General features: G+C 39.5%; 1 protein-coding gene across 3 annotated transcripts in view; it reads right to left on the minus strand.

Moving 5' to 3' along the window:
- Positions 1–14,359, minus strand: part of sorcs1 (sortilin-related VPS10 domain containing receptor 1) — a 210,874-nt gene extending 196,515 nt beyond the window's left edge. For all 3 annotated transcript variants that reach the window (XR_014626496.1, XM_084402210.1, XM_084402211.1), the window contains exon 1: positions 13,568–14,359. Coding sequence is in view for 2 of the 3 variants with exons in the window: in XM_084402210.1 (XP_084258336.1) it covers positions 13,568–14,245 (678 nt within the window). In the remaining variant the exon portion in view is untranslated. The remainder of the gene's footprint in view (positions 1–13,567) is intronic.
- Positions 14,360–20,475: the final 6,116 nt, after the last annotated feature.

Below are 20,475 nucleotides of genomic sequence, written 5' to 3' on the forward strand. Positions count from 1 at the left end.
ATTATATATATATACAGGGTTGGGGAGTAACGGAATACATGTAACGGCGTTATGTAATCAGGATACAAAAATCCAGTAACTGTAATCCATTACAGTTACGTCAAAAAACGTAGTAATCAGATTATAGTTACATTTTGAAATAAAGGGGAATACTTTCAGGATTACAATGGTTTCATTTAAAACTAAATAAATAAGTATTTTGACATAATAACACTATATTAAGCGCTGCTTGATTATACAGTAGCTCCTGGTTCTGTTGCCAGTAATGACTCACGTGTGCCACGCGCTGGTGCATGTGCAAATAACAGCTTTCTACAATCTCCTCAGACGCAGATTGAATCACTGCTGCTAGTAGAAACGATGCTTTTAATTCATGGAAATTCCGCTGCTATTTTGTAGAAATTAGGAGAGTAGCTTTTTTAGTACCCAAAATGTCCTTTCTTAATCTTTTCTCACGTAACGGGATGTTCGCTGTCTAGGTAACGTAGGGGAACTCACTGCCAACGCCCCAAGTTCAGTCAGGCAAATTAAGAAAGATCACGGCTTTAGCATGGGCTTTGGTCAACATGTAGGCCTATTTTAAAATAAACTAATATGTAGATTGTGTAAAATTTTTAAATGTTGTGTTTTTATTTTTTTGTTAAAAATTTGTTAAAAATAAAACAAAATAATCTGTAATACCATACATTAGCCACTAGATGTCTGTATAGCCCTTTACATAAATAATATATATTCAGGCCTGTGTGTATATTTTGCAAATATTGTACACTGGACCAAATTCTTAATAAAAAAAAGTTTAAAAAAAAAATGTTTTAAATAATATTTCTTCTTGCTTGACTTTATTTATATATGTGACCTTGAAGTAATCCAAAAGTAATCAGTTACATTACTTTCATATTATAGTACTTGGATTACGTTACTGAATACTTTTTTTATGAAGTAATTTGTAACTGTAACGGAATACATTTTTAAAGTAACCCTCCCAAGCCTGTATATATATATATATATTAATATTTTATATATAAATAAAACAAATCTTAAATATATATGTATGTGTGTAGTTATATATACAAAATACACAGTACACACACATATATTATGTTAACACAAACTTTTATTTTGGATGCGATTGCGATTTGTTGCCCAGCACTAAAAAAAACCTCTAGACAACATGAGCTGTCCAAAATGATCTAGGAGCTTTTTACAACGGATGCCATTGAAAACACGGCAAGTCTATCCCTCACAGTCTCGCTTTCATACCTATCATGGCGCTGCTCTGAATAAGGTCTATTATTAAGCACATTTTGGGTATAACTGGATCCGTAATTTAATTATTAAACAGTTTAGAAGAGGCTGCTGATGAGTGCTTAAGCCGTGTGAAGGCATTTCAATTGGTAATGTGTTTGTTTTGAATATAAATGACCGGTGGAGGAGGTAATGTCTCCTAACGGCCATGGAAACGGTGACACGCGGAGGTACTTGATCAAAGCTATGGCTAAGAGGAGCGCAGTCTTTTAGCGCTCTTGAGGGAAGTGAGGTAAACATGTTTGGACATAAGCAGATGCGGCAGGTGCCTCCAGATGTCTTCATCTATCTCCGAAGTGTCTTTTCAAAGACGTCTCACACAGATGGGCCTAGCTTAGTACAGGCACGCACCATACCACAATCTTTTTTTTTTTTTTATGAGAGCTCGCATGAGGTGGTCCGCTACGCCGCTTCTGAACGCAAATCACATTTAACGTCAAGGAAAAAAGAAACCAAAATTGGGTAATGCTGAAGAAATCGACTCAAAACTATTCAGTCTATCAATTCGCATATTGCTTTCTTAAAATGTTTGGTTTGGCAGGCCTCTTCAAAGGAGTTTTTTTTTTTCACATTACTTATTTAATATATTCATTTACACCTTCCTTTGATATGCCATACCTTCAAAGAGAGGGAGCTGCATTTTTTCACCACAGCTGTTTGATGTTCCTTTCCAAAAAATATGTATTTAGCTTCTTTTTTTTTTACTGCCAATGACCAGACATGAATGCTTTGGTGTGGATGTAGCACAGCTGTGCATTGTGCCTGACAACGCCATTTACCTATCACTTTATTCATATTACAGCACAACTTGAGATATCACAATAACTGATAGCGGGACAGTTTACATAAAAATTACTCATAATTTACTCATACTGTCATTCCAAACTCGTTCCTAACTCGTAAGGCTTTCTTTCTTCTGTGGAGCACATTAGAAGATATTTTGAAGAATGTATCAGCTGTTTTTTGTCCATTTTATAAAAAATCTATAGAGTCGAAGGGCCCTATTTTAACGATCTAAGCGCATTGTCTAAAGCGCACGGTGCAAGTGCACTTAGGGCGTGTCCGAATCCACTTTTGCTAGTTTAACGACGGGAAAAATGGTCGGCGCACCCGGCGCATGGTCTAAAAGGGTTGTCCCTATTCTCTTAATGAGTAATGGGGTGTGTTATGAGCATAACGTGAAATAAGCCAGTCTCATCTCCCATTCCCTTTAAAAGCCAGTTGCACTCGCACCGTGGCGGATTCGCTATTTACATGACGGAATTTGCAAGCGGAAAGACTGAACGCCTCTCTAGCGAGGAAACGGATCTGCTCGTGCGCGAGGCTAAAGCGCGTAAGCAGACCATCAACGGGACAAGCCGGATTCATATCTTTATGTACACAATATTAATATTTTACATTGCAATCCTTTTATTTTTAATACTTGGTTAGTGTGCTGCTGCACATCCCTGTGTGTAATAAGCAGAGTGTATGCGCGTTGTGTACCCGCCTATAGGCGCATATTACTAATGCGCTCTTCAAAAATATTCAGTCTATTTCAGTTGCCTCAAAATAGCAATGCGCCAACAATGCGCCTGAACACACCTCGTTTTCAGACCAGCAGCCCATGGCAAAAATGCATTTGTTATTTAAACAACGTGACACAGAACGTGAAATTGATAACTGCATCGTGCTGAAACTAGCAAAACACACTTGCGTCGTGCCTGGCGCCGCATTGCACGGGATGTATAATAGGGCCCTGAATCTTTCAAGCTCCAAAAAGGACATCATTTTAAATCCTGACAGTAGTTTTTAACACCAAAAGAGGGTTTGTGCTGGCGCAAAATGTAGTAAAACAGGCCCAAAAAGTCATAATTATGAGGAAAAACTGTTTAGATTATGACAAATAAGTACTAATTATAAGATAAAAGTCAGTTTTGAGAAAAAGTTGAAATGATGAGATAAAAATTCATACTTTGAAACGTTGACTTCTTATCTCATAATTGACTTATCTCATAATTAATAATAATATAATAATTTAGATGGTGCTATAAAGTTTCTGTCATGTCATTCTGTCATCATTCTATCAGATTCTATGTCATAATTTGATGTCATAACTATGGCATCTATGTCATACACACAACATAATAATGATTTACACAAGGATTTTTTTTTTTTTTTTTTTGCTTATGTGGTGGAAATGATCTTCTATTTCTTTAAAAAATTGCAATAAAACAACACCAGTAGTATCTTTATCCGAGACTACCTGGAATGTGTTTAAATTAACTTAGTCTCAGCAATTTCGGATAGTGCTCAAGGCACTGCTGTCTCTTTGCAATGGGACAACAGTTTGTTAATTTCACCTCATACATCAGCTCTCTGAAACAAACACCCTGTTCTGAATGCAGTGGGATTCTCCATCCCTCCTCTACCCTACGCCTGGCCGATTACATCCGCTAAGCCAAATCTAGTTCAAAAATAGGGCCTGGCCGCTGCATTTTCAATCCATTTGGGCCTCTGCATCAATGTCTTGAAGCATTTCCCAGTTGTTTTTGGTTGTCAGCTAGTTTGGAGGGTGTGAGCAGGTTTGGGTTGTAGCGTGGCAGCAGCCAGTATTGAGGTGCTGCATGTTTAATGGCATCTAGAGGGAATGTCAATTACACGTGTAAGATTGATTTGGCTTTTCTGTGCTCCACAGAGATCCGCACTGATTCCCTCAGACTGTATCTCACACCTCGCCTCACCCTAGCACCTACACACACACAGATGTATATTATCAGTATCTTTCTTTCTTTCTTTTAAATACCCTGAGAATTACATGAGCATTACAATTTGCCACACCATTTGTGGGTTACACTTTATTTCAATGGTCTACTTTCAACATTCTATAAATAACGTTTGTCAATTAGCAGTCATTAGAGTATTAGTAGACTGTCTGCTTTATATCTGTTAACACTCCCTAACAGACATTCTACTGACTATAAGTAACTTTACAACTGCTGTACAGAATCTGACCCTAATCTGACAGTCTACTACAGTCTACTAATACTCTAGTGAGAATTAGTTGACATGTAGTTGAAAAGTTACTTATAGTAGAATGTCTATTATAAAACAGATAGAGTCACGTTCGAGGCCGTTGTAAATTACTCAACAAACATACACCTGTGATCGCATTACATTAGTATTACTGTAAAACTGCCGTTTGTGATTCTTTGTTGCTGTTATCAAGTGCCAGACGACGGAGTACAACCACAAATCACATAGAACTACAAATATTACAAGACAAGGAACAGACAGAAAATAGCAAACAAGAGGAACTAACAAGACTAATTAACACCACACACCTGAAACGAGAAACCTAATTAATTAGTAACCAAGGAGACAAACAGGAAGGGAACAGAGGAGACTTGATAAACAGACTAGAAGTTTAACAAACTCAGAAGTGAACAGAGAAACATATCAACAAACATAACCCTGACAGTTTTCCCCCTCTCGGTAGGCACATCCTCGCATCGTAGATAGTGCAACCGGGGAGGGGGGACGTGCCGGCAGCTCGGGAGTCCAGGGCGGAGCAGGCTGTGCAGGCGGCCATGGCGGAGACGACCCTTCAGGCGGCCATGGTGGATCGGCCTTTGTGGCCTTTCCGTTGGCGTCCGGCCTGGCCACTATGACCGGGGACCTATGGCCCCCCCTCCAAAAAAATTTATTGGGCTGAGTTATGGGCTTATGCTCAGGGACAGACTCAGGGACAAACTCAGGGACAGACTCAGACGTGGTGGCGACCTTCATGGCTGAGGGCTCAGGCGGCGTGGCGGCGGCCATCTTTGCCGAGGGTTCGGGCGGCGAGGTGGCCATCTTGGCCGGAGACGAGGGCTCAGGCGTGGCGGCGGCCATCTTGGCCGGAGACGAGGGCTCAGGCGTGGTGGTGGCCATCTTGGCCAGAGACGAAGGCTAAAGCGTGGCGGCGGCCATCTTGGCCAGAGATGAGGGCTCAGGCGTGGCGGCGGACATCTTGGCCGAGAGCTTGCAGGTTGGAGCCGATGTAATTGCTGCCCAAACACACAAAAGAGCTGTGGCGAATATCATGATTGCTGTATCCTCCGAAACTGTCTCAGGTGAGGCCACCTTGACACAAGCACGGTTGACCTGGCGTGAACAGTCTCTGGCTGGGCAAGCACAACGGGAACAGTTTCTGACTGGGCAAGCATGACGGGAAAAGTCTCTGGCTGAGCAGGCACGACGGGAACAGTCTCTGGCTGGGCAAGCACGACGGGAACAGTCTCTGGCTGAGCAGGCACGACGGGAACAGTCTCTGGCTGGGCAAGCACGACGGGAACAGTCTCTGGCTGAGCAGGCACGACGGGAACAGTCTCTGGCTGAGCAGGCACGACGGGAACAGTCTCTGGCTGAGCAGGCATGACGGGAACAGTCTCTGGCTGGGCAAGCACGACGGGAACAGTCTCTGGCTGAGCAGGCACGACGGGAACAGTCTCTGGCTGGGCAAGCACGACGGGAACAGCCTCTGGCTCAGCAGGCACGACGGGAACAGCCTCTGGCTCAGCAGGCATGATGGGAATACAATTTTTCAACAATCAACTTTGATGTTTAAGTAATTTCAACTTAAATTACATTAAACTGACTTTTTAGTATAATCTTTTTAACATAAAAAAGTTGTGTTTAACTTATTTTGATGAGTTAAAGCAATGTAAAAACATATGTTGGCATATGTTGTCATTTTTTACAGTGAATGAGACCAGGCTGAATTACCAGAATATCATAGAAACTTGAAGGTGGGCTCTTTTGACTATAGGAAAACCACCTGACAACCACCAAAAACACCCAAGCAACCACTTAGAACATCCTGAAATTGCATGGCAAAACCACTCACAACTGCATAACCACCCAAAACACCCTAACATTGAGGTGCCAAGTTTTGCACAGGCAAACGCAACTTCAATTTCACATAAAGTGAGCATTAAATATAGTTTTTAAAGGAGTTGATTGCCCCATGTCGCTCTTTTGGACATTTCAGTCGAAGCTTTCGACACTCAAGAATTAGTCTATATATCTTTTTTTTATAATAGCTGGTTTATTACTAGACATTTACGTGGATTAATCCCTTAACTGCCATTTAGTCTGGAGTCAATCATAACACAGATGTCAATATCACCAAATTGCTTTGCTCTTGAGAGGAGAAGAGAGGTAATAATCGCTGACAGCATGCGAGGCAATAGCAATAATTGCTTTATTCAGATGTTGTAATCTCGGTAGATTTGTGAAGTTTAGCCGTGGCATTTTCCAGCATGCAACGGCTAACTCGCACAATTATCACGATCCGTCATCTCATCTCTCAGCATGATTCGCTTCTACTGAAAAAAAATATGTTTTCTTTGGCATTTTCATTTCTGTTCCTGAGGGCTACAGATTGCTTGAAATTCAATTTGTGCCACAGATATACACAGAGCAGGCTGCCTATGGCTGAGATGGGTGTTTTCCACTGCATTCTGGGATACGGAAACCCCCTGACTAACTTTAAGTACTGCTAGCGCTCACCCCTGTCAAAAAGAATGAAATGCATGCTAGGAGAAAAAGACTTATGTGTGTTCTCTCCACACAGTGCTATGTCACTCTTGTTTATCTCTCATTCTGTTATTCTCTCTCCACTCAGAGTGAAGTTAACACTTAATCTGTTAGTGATCATTTTGAGAAGATCTCTTATTAACACTTACATTTGGCTTTGCTGTATTATTTATCAAGAAATACAGCGATGGCGGTTATAGTCATTAATTGCAGAGCCTTATTAGAATATACAAATGAACTTACTCCCATGCAAAAGTGCCAGTCTTTCTGAAATTCTGAAACAATACAACAACAGCAGAGCCACAAATGGCCACATTTCGACAAGTTTCACATTCGAGACTGTGAATTTTAAATGTGTGTGTGTGTGTGTGCTTGTACAACTATCTTTGTGAGGACCAGTTTGAGTTTTAGACCATTGGAGTGAGGATAAAAAGAGAGTAAAGTGAGGACATTTTGGCCGGTCCTCACTTTCTGAGACCCCTTTAAAGGCCTGTTTGAGGGTCAAGACTTGGTTTTAGGGATAAGGTTATAATTAGGTTAAGGGTTTAGGGTCAGTGTTCGGGTTAGGCACTTAGTTGTGATGGGTAAGGTTAGGGTAAGCGGCTAGAGATTGCATTGTGTCAATGAATGTCCTCATAAAGATAGATGTACAAGAATGTGTGTGTGTGTGTGTGTGTGTGTGTGTGTGTGTGTTTACATCTTGGTCTTTATGAGTCATACAGCAAAGTGTAATCATGACTACATAACAGGTTATGTTACCTTGAGTCTGACTAACACACTTGTGTTGAACTGAAATTGAATCTAATATCTTAAATAAATATATTGCAGCTTGACTACACTGTGAAACAACATATGGAGCTGGACAAGAAATGAAGTCACACTTGCATAAGGGAATAGTAGACAAGTCCACTATCTCAACTTGTTTTTCAGCCAGCGATCATTTGCATCGGAGAGCAAACGTTCTTTCCAAAATGTCAATCAGAACTTAATCTTAAATGTAGTGTGATGATAGATGACAGAAGCATCAAGCTAATTCTCTGATATTCACACACCTTTCAACATTACTTGAAGATGACTGTCTATTGCACTGTACAGAGCAGTCAGAAAGAACAATGCAACAGTTATAGCACAGAAATGTACTTTTGACCTTTGCACCAACAGTGCTTTATGCTACTATTAATACATTCATGTTAACATCACACTTTGAGTTGAAATGCTATTATGGAGGAATAGCTGGAACAGATTCAGTCCTTTTAATTATAGTAATCAAGGTAGTGAAGAAAAATTATAGACTAATTAACATACACTCTCAAAACACTTACTGGATAACCAAGTTTCTAATCACTAAAGGGAATTAAAACTAATATTAAGGATAAAGAAAGGTCTGTTTTTATTATTAGCACTGCTAAGATTTCCTTAAGTTGTAAAGTTTTAGAAAATCAATTATTTTTGAACTGATGATTTCAGAGATTCAATTTAAAAAATCTGTGAATCGTTTAAGTCATAATGCAAAAGTTTTCACAGAAATAATATTAAGCAGTTGTGGCAAGATTTTTGGAATAAAGCGCATTGAAATCGCAGTCAGTGCATGATATAGTTTAAATATTTAAAATAGACCTGTATAAAAAATTATAATTTTCATTTAAAGGTTTTATCTTTAATGTCTACCTTCGGACAACAAAAAACTAATTTGGCAATCAATGTAATCGTGAGTAGGTGTGTTCTGAATTGGCACTTAAAGGGATAGTTCACCCTTTCATTGTTAACTCGCCCTCAAGTTGTTCCAAACCTGTATGAATTTCTTTCTTCTGCTGTGCACAAAATAAGATATTTTGAAGAATATGGGTAACCAAACAGTTGATGGCCCCCATTGACTTCCATATTGGGAATAAAAAATACTATGGAAATCAACGGAGCCCATCAACTGTATTCTTCAAAATATCTTCTTTTGTGTTCAGCAGAAGAAAGAAATTCCTACAGGTTTGGAACAACTCGAGGGTGAGTAAATGATGACAGAATTTTCATTTTGGGTGAACCATCCCTTCAATGTCAAACATTAAGCCTACAATATGCCATTTTATCTTTCTTTTATGACATTTCTGAGAACAATAAACATCACTGTGACATTTGGAAGAAAACAAAAGTGCGGAATTGCTGGATCGGGACCAACTTTAAATTGAATGGTCAGTAAGAAAATCATAAGTCTTAAAGGAAGAAAACAATAAGACGAAGGCACCAGCATCTAATTTTAGCCCATTATCTTCACATTACTCTCTTGCTTTATAAAATGTCTCGCTCAAACGGCCATGCTTGTTCCCTATAGAACCCCAAGCAGAAGCTGCCATTTTTCATAGATTGATTCGTGAATCTAAGAGAAAAAAAGACAGACAGAACTCAAGTGGAGCCGAATGAATGAACTTGTTAAGATGGCTATGAAATCATCAACCAGAAATCAACATTAATAATAAAAATTCAGTTAAAGTCACTATAAAAACAGAACTGACCGTATAGAAAGGGTTCAATATAACCGAAGGTTTCTTGACTCAATTTTAAAGAACCTTTTCATGCCAAAAAGGATAAATGCTGACTGCATAATTTTACTTTTTAATGTTAAACTGGTAAAAAAATAAAAAAATTCTAGTGATATAGTATGTTTATAAGCTGATTAATTCATTAAATTTAACAAAAAATGTAAATGTATGTTGTGTTTGTGATATTGTACAGTCGTAACTCATTTTATGTTGGCAATGAGACCTTTTCTTTGGAATTGCATCCACCGATGAATCGATCACATTTTGACCAGGAACATGTATAAAGAAAGTAAATACGCTCAGTTCGGTATTCATGTTGACTTAAACTGAATTATAGCTTGAACTACGACCGGTTTGTAATGCTAGCAATATGTCAGTGTGCCATACTGCTATGAGTTTGCCATTTCCAGTAGGGCTCTATTCATTTTTCAAGAGCTTAAAAAAATTACCTGGTATTGAATGTTTGGAATGCGGTTACACCGGAGAGTTATTTGTTTCAACAGGCGAAATTATCTCGAAGGGTAAAATGTTTGTGGTGGCCGTTCATTTTTGTCTAGCAAAGGCATTTTCAGTGCTATTTGTCTTCATTTACATTGCTTGCCAAATACTTTATGGCAGAGCTACCATTCATATCAGAAAAATAAAAATGGTTGCCCTTCAGCTGTCCACCAACAAACGCTTGCACAGGATGTTTTTGCTTTTATAGGTTTTTCACTCTCACTTTAAAATATAAAATAGCTTTTTCAGTCTAACGTTTTCAAAAAACGAAAACGTTTTAAACAAGTTTGTGCGTTATTTGTGTCAGGGGTCAAGAAAGGACACTGAATAGCAAGATGTTTTAGTGGTGGAATACATTAGTTCTGGCATTACTGTTGTTGACAGTTGATGTTTATGTGCCTTTTGAAGAAAAAAAAAGGGGGGTTATTGCTCAATAAAAAGAAATACAACCTCAATATCACTCAGGTTGGAAATAAAGTATTAGTCAAGCAGGTTTGCAAGGCACTATTCTTTGTAAAGCTGTATTGGAACAATACATATTGGGGAGGGGTGATCGATATGTTTCATATCAGGTGGGCGCTTAGATGAACCACCCTGCAAAAAAAAAAAAAAAAACTTGAAACAAATCCAAACTAGTCATGATGCTTTCCACATCTAGCAAACCATCGTGCAGTTCAGGCTTGAATCGGTGTTGACTGCATAATATGTTTTTAACCATCCAATTAATTGCATTTTTGTCAGTTGGTAACATAGTGTTATAAGATCAGATATATTGCTCTTTCCCCTTACAAGTGCTGCACTAAAGGAGGCCAGAAATAGATTTGAGCTGCATTAGTGTGAGACTGTATCATATATGACAACTGGTGTTGTTTGCATATTTTAAAGTGTTTTCAGAGACTTTTTGCAAGTAACTACTTACTAATTGGCTACAAAAAAGTTGATTCTCTCCTTCTGCTTGCTGACACTAAGTTATCTATGGCAAAAATAGTCACTCCATTGCCCTTGACTGAATAGATTGTATAAGATGGCTTTAACGCAGTGACATCCTTTGTTTCCCCTTCAGAATGAAATTGTGCGTAGCCTGAAATAAAAGGACAGACGTTTTTTTCAAGAAAGCAGCCTTTGCATGCCTTAAGGAATGTAAATAAATATAAAAATAATATAACAATATGTAAAATATATAACAATATTACAATTATAATCTGTAAGCACTACACATGAAAATCCATCAAAACATTGACATGAAATGAATGAATAAACCTCTGGCTTTAAAGAAAATGCTAATTCACGCCTGTACAGTAGAGGGCGCCGCTCAAACAAACCTTTTAGCTGTGCTGTCATTCTGGATCACAGAAGAATAGGACACAGGAGACGAAAGTTCAATTCTTCTTTTTTTTTAATAAAGAAATAATAAGTAAAACATTTAAATGAGTCAGTGAATTCAGACAGCCGTTGAGCGTACATCGGCTGTACACTCGTTATTGCGGTGCAATGTGGGATTGAATGAGTGCACTCTGTAACGTCCACTAAGGTTTCGGACATGTCCCTTCAAATAATGCCCTTTTTGAGGGTATAGGGGGCGATTTCGGATTCAGACACTGATTAATAAATTGAGACTAAATGCATAAAGTATTCTGAGGAACTTTGAATCTTTTGTCAAAGTTAGATTAGTAAATGCCGTCTAGAACTACAAGATCCATCATGTTTACACAACCTCACTCACGACGATTTCTTTCAACATGGAGATCTGTCAGTCAATACATGGGAAAAGAAAGTAACTTTCGCTACTTATTTGAAAAAGTAACTCGGATAATTTGTTGTAAATTTAAAAGTAATGCATTACTTTACTAGTAACTTGAAAAAAGTAATCTGATTACATTACTCAAGTTACTTGTAATTCGGTACACCCAACACTGGCCAAAACCCATACTTCAACTTTTCTTCAAACATCTGTGATATGACACGTCACAGATCCAGCCAATATTAATCTTCATTTCCATTTGCACAATAAAAAAATCATTATAAACTACAGCTGTTTCTTTATTCATACACTACCTAAGGAAAGAAACTCCCGGCCTACTCAATTATTCCTTATACTGCAATGAGACTGAATACTTAATGAAAGTCATCTTTTTTACTTTGCCCATTGTTAAGTTTCCCTGTATACCTACAGAGAACGAAAGAGACCATATATATTGAGTCTACTGAATATGCTATTCATACAGCACAACACTGGGAAAATTCAATTAAAGAATATGATAATGGAAGCAGCTCTGAGTCAAAATGATTGAGTTCAGCTAGTGGGACATACTGAAGTTCATTCCCCTGAGGTTACTTTCTCCCCGTATCTGTCCTGAAAGTTTTCAGTGCTTGACTGTCATCTCACTAACTAATGTGTCGTGTTAGTGAGTACAGTGTTTAAATTAGAAAATGCCCTCAGATTTTACCTGAAGGCAAGAAAAACATCTGCTCTGTCAAGCGAGGGAGGGAAAATATAATGGGGATGAGGAATTATATCTGAAATGTAGTTGCTCTGATTTGATATACTGCACAGGAGAATTGTGGAAAATGCTCATTATAGCTCAGTGCAAAATAGTCATTAGTAAATTATCACAATACAGGAAGGAAGGAAGGAAGGAAGGAAGTTTACTCAATGTAAAATAGTAATAGTAATCTAAATGTGACATTTGTGATTAGAATTTAGTGTTGAAGCATCTAAAATAGACCCTTTAAATGTTATATAGCGTGCAAAGACATGTAAACATTGATTTCTTTTTGGAAATGAAAAAGCCTAATTTGTGAAAAAGCCTGTCTAAGGCCCATTATAAAATTTGCAGATTTTAAATTAAACTAAAAATGTATTGAAATTTTAAAAGTGCATTATTGTTTCCTTGTTCTGCACAATTGCCCAAAAAACTGTTATCATGTTTGCAATTTTACATTTGGTGTTATTAATAACATGCATGTCATTGTGGATCTGTATGCAGTGGGTTTCAGGTAACAACAAACCCCTGCATCACCTAAAAATATCCCAGCAGAAACACACACACACACACACACACACACACACACATCCAGCCAACATAAGCTGATGTGCTGTCTGGTTTGAGATGGTCTCATAGCCTGGCCAAGCTGGTGTTTAGCTGACTTAGACAGTCGACAAGTTAGTCCACAGACCAGCTTAAAAGTGGCGAAAATCGCTTTAAAAACGCACAGCAGACCAGCCTGGCCAAGAGAGTATTTTAAGCTGATTTAAAGTGTTTTTGTTTTTGTTTGGTCTTGTTTTTTTTTTTTTTTTTTTTTTTTTTTTACAGCAGGGATTCCAAAGCAACACAATTGACGCTTAATATTCAAAAGAGATGGTGAGCCAACATCACAAACGATCATAAGTGGGAAACGTGTTGCACATGAAAGTGCCCTCCATTATAATCAAAGACCACGTCAGTTAAAAAAAAAAAAAAAAAAAAAAAACTGGCGTGAAACGCATATGAAGCAATCTCTTGGACATCAACAATGGACATCTGTTCATCTCTGCACCCCAAACCCCTCACACAGCCTTTACACCGACACAAGCACTTTCGGAAACACTCGTTTAGATCCCAATGTAGGGATATAACTTCAAAAGATCTCAGCAGTGTTGTCACACTAAACTGCGTGTTTGTTTTTTCACTTACGCTGCTGTTTTGGCCGGACCAGTGCACCATGGCTTGGTTGTGAGCGGAATCCCCTGTCAGTGCAAAGGTAGAGCTGGTAAGTTTCAGCTCCTCCTGTCGTGATGTGGCCGTTCTCCGCTCTTCCCTGTTCCACCTCAGCTCAGAGCGGCGGACGCGGCGCGCAGCTGGCGCGGTGCTGTTGCCAACAGGCGGAAGAGAGCGCGCACCTGCGGGCGAGCCGGATCTCTTGGTGCTTCTCCGCACTCGGTGATGGTGATCTCCAGGGGCTGAACCTTGAGAACCTGCCCGTTTGAGATTATAAACTTTGCCATTACTGCGCATCGGCTTCCATTTATCATAGGGAGGCATTTTCTCGGAGCGAAGGCTGTCTGTATTCCTTTTACGCACAGAGTGAGCGTGTTCGCCGTGTTCGGTTGCTCCGCAGTCGGGCTGAGCAGTTTCAGCACCAGCCGAATTAAACAGCGCCGTTGACCCGTCTCCATTTTTTCCACTAACTTTACCAGAGTCGACTCCACTCTCCATCCTCACCAATAATTCCCGACCGCTCCACTTATCCAGCAGGTGACATGACCTGCAAGTTATCACTGTTTTGGTCACCGGAACCCAAGCGAACAAAACCAAAAGCAGGGTGCATAAAGCACTAACATTAACCCGGCAATATCTGATCCCCCTCTCCATCGCTGATAACAACAGGATACAGTGACCTTTTCCTCTATTTAGCGTCAGTTATTGACGGAAACAAGTCCTCGTACAAGTTGCAGCGCGGTGAGGCAGCCTCAGTTGAGATGTTGTGGGAAAAGTGCTATTCAGCGAAGCGCTCCAACTTGAAGGATTTGATCAAATGAAGCTCTACACTCACTGAGGGGAGGAGCTCGGGGGATTACAGAGGAGAGCAAGACCATAAAGACACGATTCTTTCCAGCGCCACAACATTCAAATTCACCCAGACATTTTCCAACAATGAATTCTGCAATAAAATATACTGACGCAGCTGGAGTGATTTCGTTCGTCGCATTGATTCTCGGTGACGGAACTTTCAGACGAACGGAAAACGAATTTCACTCAGAGCTTGAGTAAATTGTATCAGATAAGACGTTTGTCTGGATGTAGGAGTTATTAGCTGTATATAGGGTAGCCTACTAATAGCAGTCTGCAAATTAAATGACGACTTAAATTAATTTCTGTTAGCAATTTTCTCGCAGTCGCGGAAACGAATCGTCAAACGTGGTATACTTGTGACATGTAAATGTGATATAGCCTAATGTTAAACAATAATTACGATGTTTCATCGATATGTTACCATATATACGAACGCTGCTTCTATTATCGTCCATATAGTGTTCTGACGAACTTATAAAACTGTGGTGGTTCATGAAACGAGCCTATTTATAAAACTGTGGTGGTTAATGAAACTAGAAATTTGTCTATTCGATATATAAATAATTGGCTTTATCTATCTGACATCCTTAACTCCCCATAGCCTAATTAAACGGATACCGAGGATTTACCAAAGAATTTCAATTCGAGATTAATTTGATGTTCTCGCACGTCTCTGAACAAATTCGCATTCTTCACAGCATCCTTTGGATCGATGAGCGAATTGCAAATGGATCTGATGCGCATCAATCAGGTTTCTGTGTCTAGAGCTGTGCACCAATTTCAAGACAACAAACTTAACAAATTAACTATAGGCTAACTCCAAGGCAGACCTCGAATTACAGTATAGCCTAGGCTGCACAAAGACAAAAAAAAAAAAAAAAAAAAAAAAAAACCTCATTAAGACAACATAGTACACAATTCTACACCTCACCAATTGCAAAATGCATTCAATGGGTTATGCTGAATGCAATCCATACCAGATCTGCAGATGCTATACTTTTAATGCCTTCAGGCTCAGACAGAGAGAGACCTACAGATGCCCTGCTGCATCAAACCATTAGTAAACATGTCTTTAAAAATAGTCATTATACAGATTAATTCACCAACCCACATTACACATTTCCCTTCCATAACTTATTAGGGAGAAATACGTTTTTTTATGATACTCATACAGAGCTCATTAAAACATTTTCTCACTCTCACGCCTTGTTTTACTTTAGAACTGAACTGAATGCCCACTTTAAAGAAAATCTTTGTTTATGCAGCAAATGTCAATTCCAAGAGAATCCATAAGATTATCTCTCGCTCCCATGCTCATCTTCTCTTATAATGTCCCCGATAAGGAAAATGTTATCTAAAAATACAACAATCTGAAAATATATTGGATTTTTCTTTTTCTTTTGATGACTGAATACTAAAACAGAATTTGTTTTGACTAAAAATCATGTAAATACACTGCCTGGCCAAAAACGTAAAAAAAGGCAAATGGTTAAGAGTCAATGACTGAATCATTATGACCGCCGCTAGCGTAGCTAGCGAAAGCGGTCATATAGGGATTGTCAAAGGTTTTTTTTTTTTTTTTTTTTGTCAATCTACTGAATTTTCCGTCAACGATACCAGGGACACCGTAACACCGGGGAATATGAAATTTGGTGAGCATGTAGCCCCACTAGACTTTTACGGAAAAATTTCGTTTGGTCCCCGGGGGCCACTCCCCCCCCCCGCGCTGAGCCCCCCCAAACCCAAAAAATTCAGTTTTTCCTAAATAACTACCTGAACCGTGGCACTGAGGATGAAGAAATTTGCAAAGTATGTTGGTCTTAAGGGCCCACATCAACCTAGCCCATAATCGATTGTCAAAGTTTTTTAGTTTTTTTTCCCCGTCAATCTACTGAATTTTCCGTCAACGATACCAGGGACACCGAAACACCGGGGAACATGAAATTTGGTGGGCATGTAGCCCCACTAGACTTTTACGGAAAAATTTCGTTTGGTCCCCGGGGGCCACTCCCCCCCCCGCGCTGGGCCCCCCCAAACCCAAAAAATGCAGTTTTTCCTAAATAACTACTTGAACCGTGGAACCGAGGATGAAGAAATTTTTATGGTATGTTGCTCTTAAGGGCCCACATCAACCTAGCCCATAAACACTCATTTGTGATTTGCGCCCCTCCCATAAAAAATGAAAATGCAATATTATTCTGCTTTAATCGCCCCTATCTTCAGTGGAGATGTTCAGAACTGCACCATATTTCATGTGTATGATTAACTTGACATCCTCTGGGGGTATGCTAAGTTTCGTAGAATTTCATCCATGGGGGGGTATAAAATAAATTCATTTATGTGCACATTTAGTGACTGTACACTCATCGGCCTGTAGATGGTGCTGTTTAGCAAAGGGTTGCTGGTTTAGGATGATACTGTCACACACACACATGCAGGAATACAAACAAACGCAAGTATGCACACACACTGACATCCACACGCACAGACACACACCCATACACACACATACAAATCCACATGCACAGACACACACACACAAACACACATGCGCACACACAAACACACACACATACGCACACACACAGACAGACATGCACATACTACTACTTTTTTTAGGTATATACATAAACACGCAATACAGCCAAATTGCTCCACGTCATTTATTTTTGTGGAAAGCCAGTGCAGGCCTGAGCGGCGGTCATATTTTGTACCGCCATGCGGTACATCTAGTTAGTGTTGTGATTATTAGGATTCTAGCATGTTATATGTTTGGCAACAGTTCTTCGAAACCTTAATTGATGGAGTGTGTATTTCATTTCTTAAACAATGATGTAGGAAAACACATCATGGTCATATTCCAGGATGACAATGTCAAGATTCATCCACTTGAATTGTGAAAGAATGGTTGGGAGGAGCATGGAGAATCATTTTCACACATGAATTGGCACCTCTGAGTCCAGACCTTAAATTCACTGAAAGTCTTTGGGATGTGCTGGAGGAGACTTTACAGAGTGCTGGACTCTTGCATTGTCAATACAAGATCTTGACCAAAAATGTATGCACCTCTTGATGGAAATAACATCACATAATTTATTTGAGCTTTGCAACAAATCTATTTTCCCTCACAATAACTAATTACGCCTGAAATTATGAGATCGATTCAAGGATTCTAAAAAAAGCATGTTACTGTAGACCTCAAATCTGACCTCAAAGTTCAGACTACATTTTCAGATGTTTAGTATATAATATAGCATGCATACATTAATTGTTTGTGCATGTTACTCTCTATCTCTGTCTGCCTCTGTGCCATTCCTATATGAGTTAAATCCACCGCCTTGTCATTCTAAAAGCATTAAAATGACTAACAGCTAGACAGGCCTAGACTCACAGTATTAAATAGATATATTGTATTGGATTAATAGCACAGCTATGGACAGGCCTCCAGAGATGAGAACACACTCATCACTTTCTCTCTTTTTCTCCCCCTCTCTTACATAGGTGCTCAAGAAGACATCATGGTCCATCATCTTATATCCCCCCTGCACATCCCAGAAATCAATGCTATTTAAATGTGATATACCCGACACATCTGTTAAAACCAATGGGGATATTTGAAGGCCTCGCTCTGTGAGCTGAGAGCAGGTAAGAGTGATAGAAACTCTTGGCACATAATAGCACTTCCTGGAACAGATCTCTCGGATTTATACGATTTATTTGACGGACAGAGGGCTGAATGTCACCGCTGAAGTCTTTTTATTTTGTGCTTGCAGTCAACTGGTTTGACTCTGAAAAGCAGCTTCTTTCTGGGAATACCAGACACTTCTGCTGGTATTTGTCAAATCTGCACTTAAGATGAGCCGTGTCATCAATCCGAACAAGTTCTTCTATTCTGCCTGGCAGAAATCTGGGAGTGAAAGTTTCAAGGTTTGGATTCATGTCAAATTAGGCACAGGTTTCAGCCTGTTGTCATCCGTGTTCCCAGGGCAACAGCCAAGGATGGCTATTACAGGAACAGTCGCAGATATCATGAAAGCCAAAAAAGGCACAGATCATAGTAGAAGAACGACAGAGCTCGCGCATTTGATTGGTGCTCAAAGCAAGGACGTTTGTTTTAGTCTTGGCTGCCAATGACTTGTGTAGCAGCAACAGCTGAGAGACCAATAATTAGCTAGCACATGACTCACAGAGGCTTCGCATCAAAGAAGAAACTGAGAACAAAGCAACAAAAAAAACAGGGAAAAAAGAAGAAAATACCAGCCAAACACCCAAGGGTAAGCTATATATGCTGTAAAAACCCTTTGGTTCCCTTGTCCCGACGAGATTGTTCTTTTTAATAGAGCTATTTCCTCACATTATTTGGTATTCTTTCTCTGTAAGGTCCAGTGGGAAGGTCAGGAACAATCGCAGAGATGGATCTCATCCTGTAATATTTAAACTGAGTTCAGACTCTTGATGCTTGCGCTCTCTCACACTGCCTGTAATAATTCATGAAAAATTCATAGCAGAATCTCACCATATAGATATAGTATAGGTTTAGGTTAGTATTTAAGTCTTGATTAGAATGCAAGTCACGCATTCTGAATGGCATTTAAATGATTTGGGCAATTACTTGAAATTCAGTTCATGCTTGGCTATAAAATACAGGGGAAAGATCATATCAAAATTCTAAAAATAAGGCAGATGCTATTTGCACCCTGGTGTAAATAGTGGGAAATGGCATTTGCAGCATGTTGTGAATAACAAAATAAATTCTGAATATACTGCTAGACAAAATGCAAATAGTTTGGAGATCTGTTAAGCTGAGATCAGACTGGATATACATTAAAGGGATAGTTCACCCAAAAAAATTACTCACCCTCATGTTGTCCCAATCCTGTAAGACTTTTGTTCCTCTTCGGAACACAAATGAAAATGAAGAGATTTCTGTCCCTCTATTGACACCCTACGCAACTACCACTTTAACGCTTCAAAAAGTTCATAAAAAGATCGTAAAATTAATCCATATGAATTGAGCGGTTTAGTCCAAATTGTCTAAAGAGACTCGATCGCTTTATATGATGAACCGATTTAATTTAGGCTTTTATTAACCTATAAACATTGATTGAACTCATCCGCACCTACTTGACAAGCGAGAACAAGCCTCTTGCAGAAACTCAAATGTGCTGCGTAACATGAGAATGAACCTCATTCTCGTTTTATCCGTACAGAGTCACAACGTGGCTAAGCGGACGCGATAAATCATTATGTATTATAATTTTTTAAGGCCGGACAAGTAGTTTGTTGAGGGTTGATTTGTAAAGAAGGACTACATGCCAGCGCACATATATATTCAAACGCGCAATACCTATGGACTGAACACGTGATGCGCATGTGTGCGACGTGGGTGTTTGCGCAGAGGTTTGCGCAGAGGTTGCGTAGGTTTGCGTAGAGATAACTGATAATCATTTGCATAAAAGTGGTAGTTGCGTAGCTGTCAATGGAGGGACAGAAAGCTCTCAGATTTCATTAAAAAGATGATAAAAAGATCATATCAAACTGTAAGACTTTCGTTCATCTTCGGAACACAAATGAAGAAGTTTCATTTTTTCGGTGAACTATCCCATTAAAGCTGCATTCAGTAACTTCGGGATTTCTTCGCTGTATTCTCGCTTTTTGCTCGCAGGTTTCTTTCTAGAGCTCCCCCCACAGCTTCGGAATAGATATTTGACAACACTGTTGTAAAAACTCGTTGGCTATTCTCAGACACCAGAGGCTAGCAGATCAACGACATCAAAGCAGATGGGACATTCTTTAAAACGTCTTCTTCATTCGGGTTCGAACAGCGTGAGGGAGCGCAATAATGACGGCATTTAAGCAGATTTCTTTTGGCCGTAAAGCAATTGTTTACATCGCGAGACCTGATATCACGCGAGACTTCCTGACGCGGCGGCCGGTGGCCCGCCGCCCCAAAGTTGCAAGTGCGTATTTTCCGCTCTCGGGCACCGGGGTGCGCGAAACGACCACCATTCAACCCGAAATAAATAATA

Source organism: Rutilus rutilus (assembly GCF_951802725.1).
Source record: "Rutilus rutilus genome assembly, chromosome: 2".
In the NCBI taxonomy this organism is placed as follows: Eukaryota; Metazoa; Chordata; class Actinopteri; order Cypriniformes; family Leuciscidae; genus Rutilus; species Rutilus rutilus.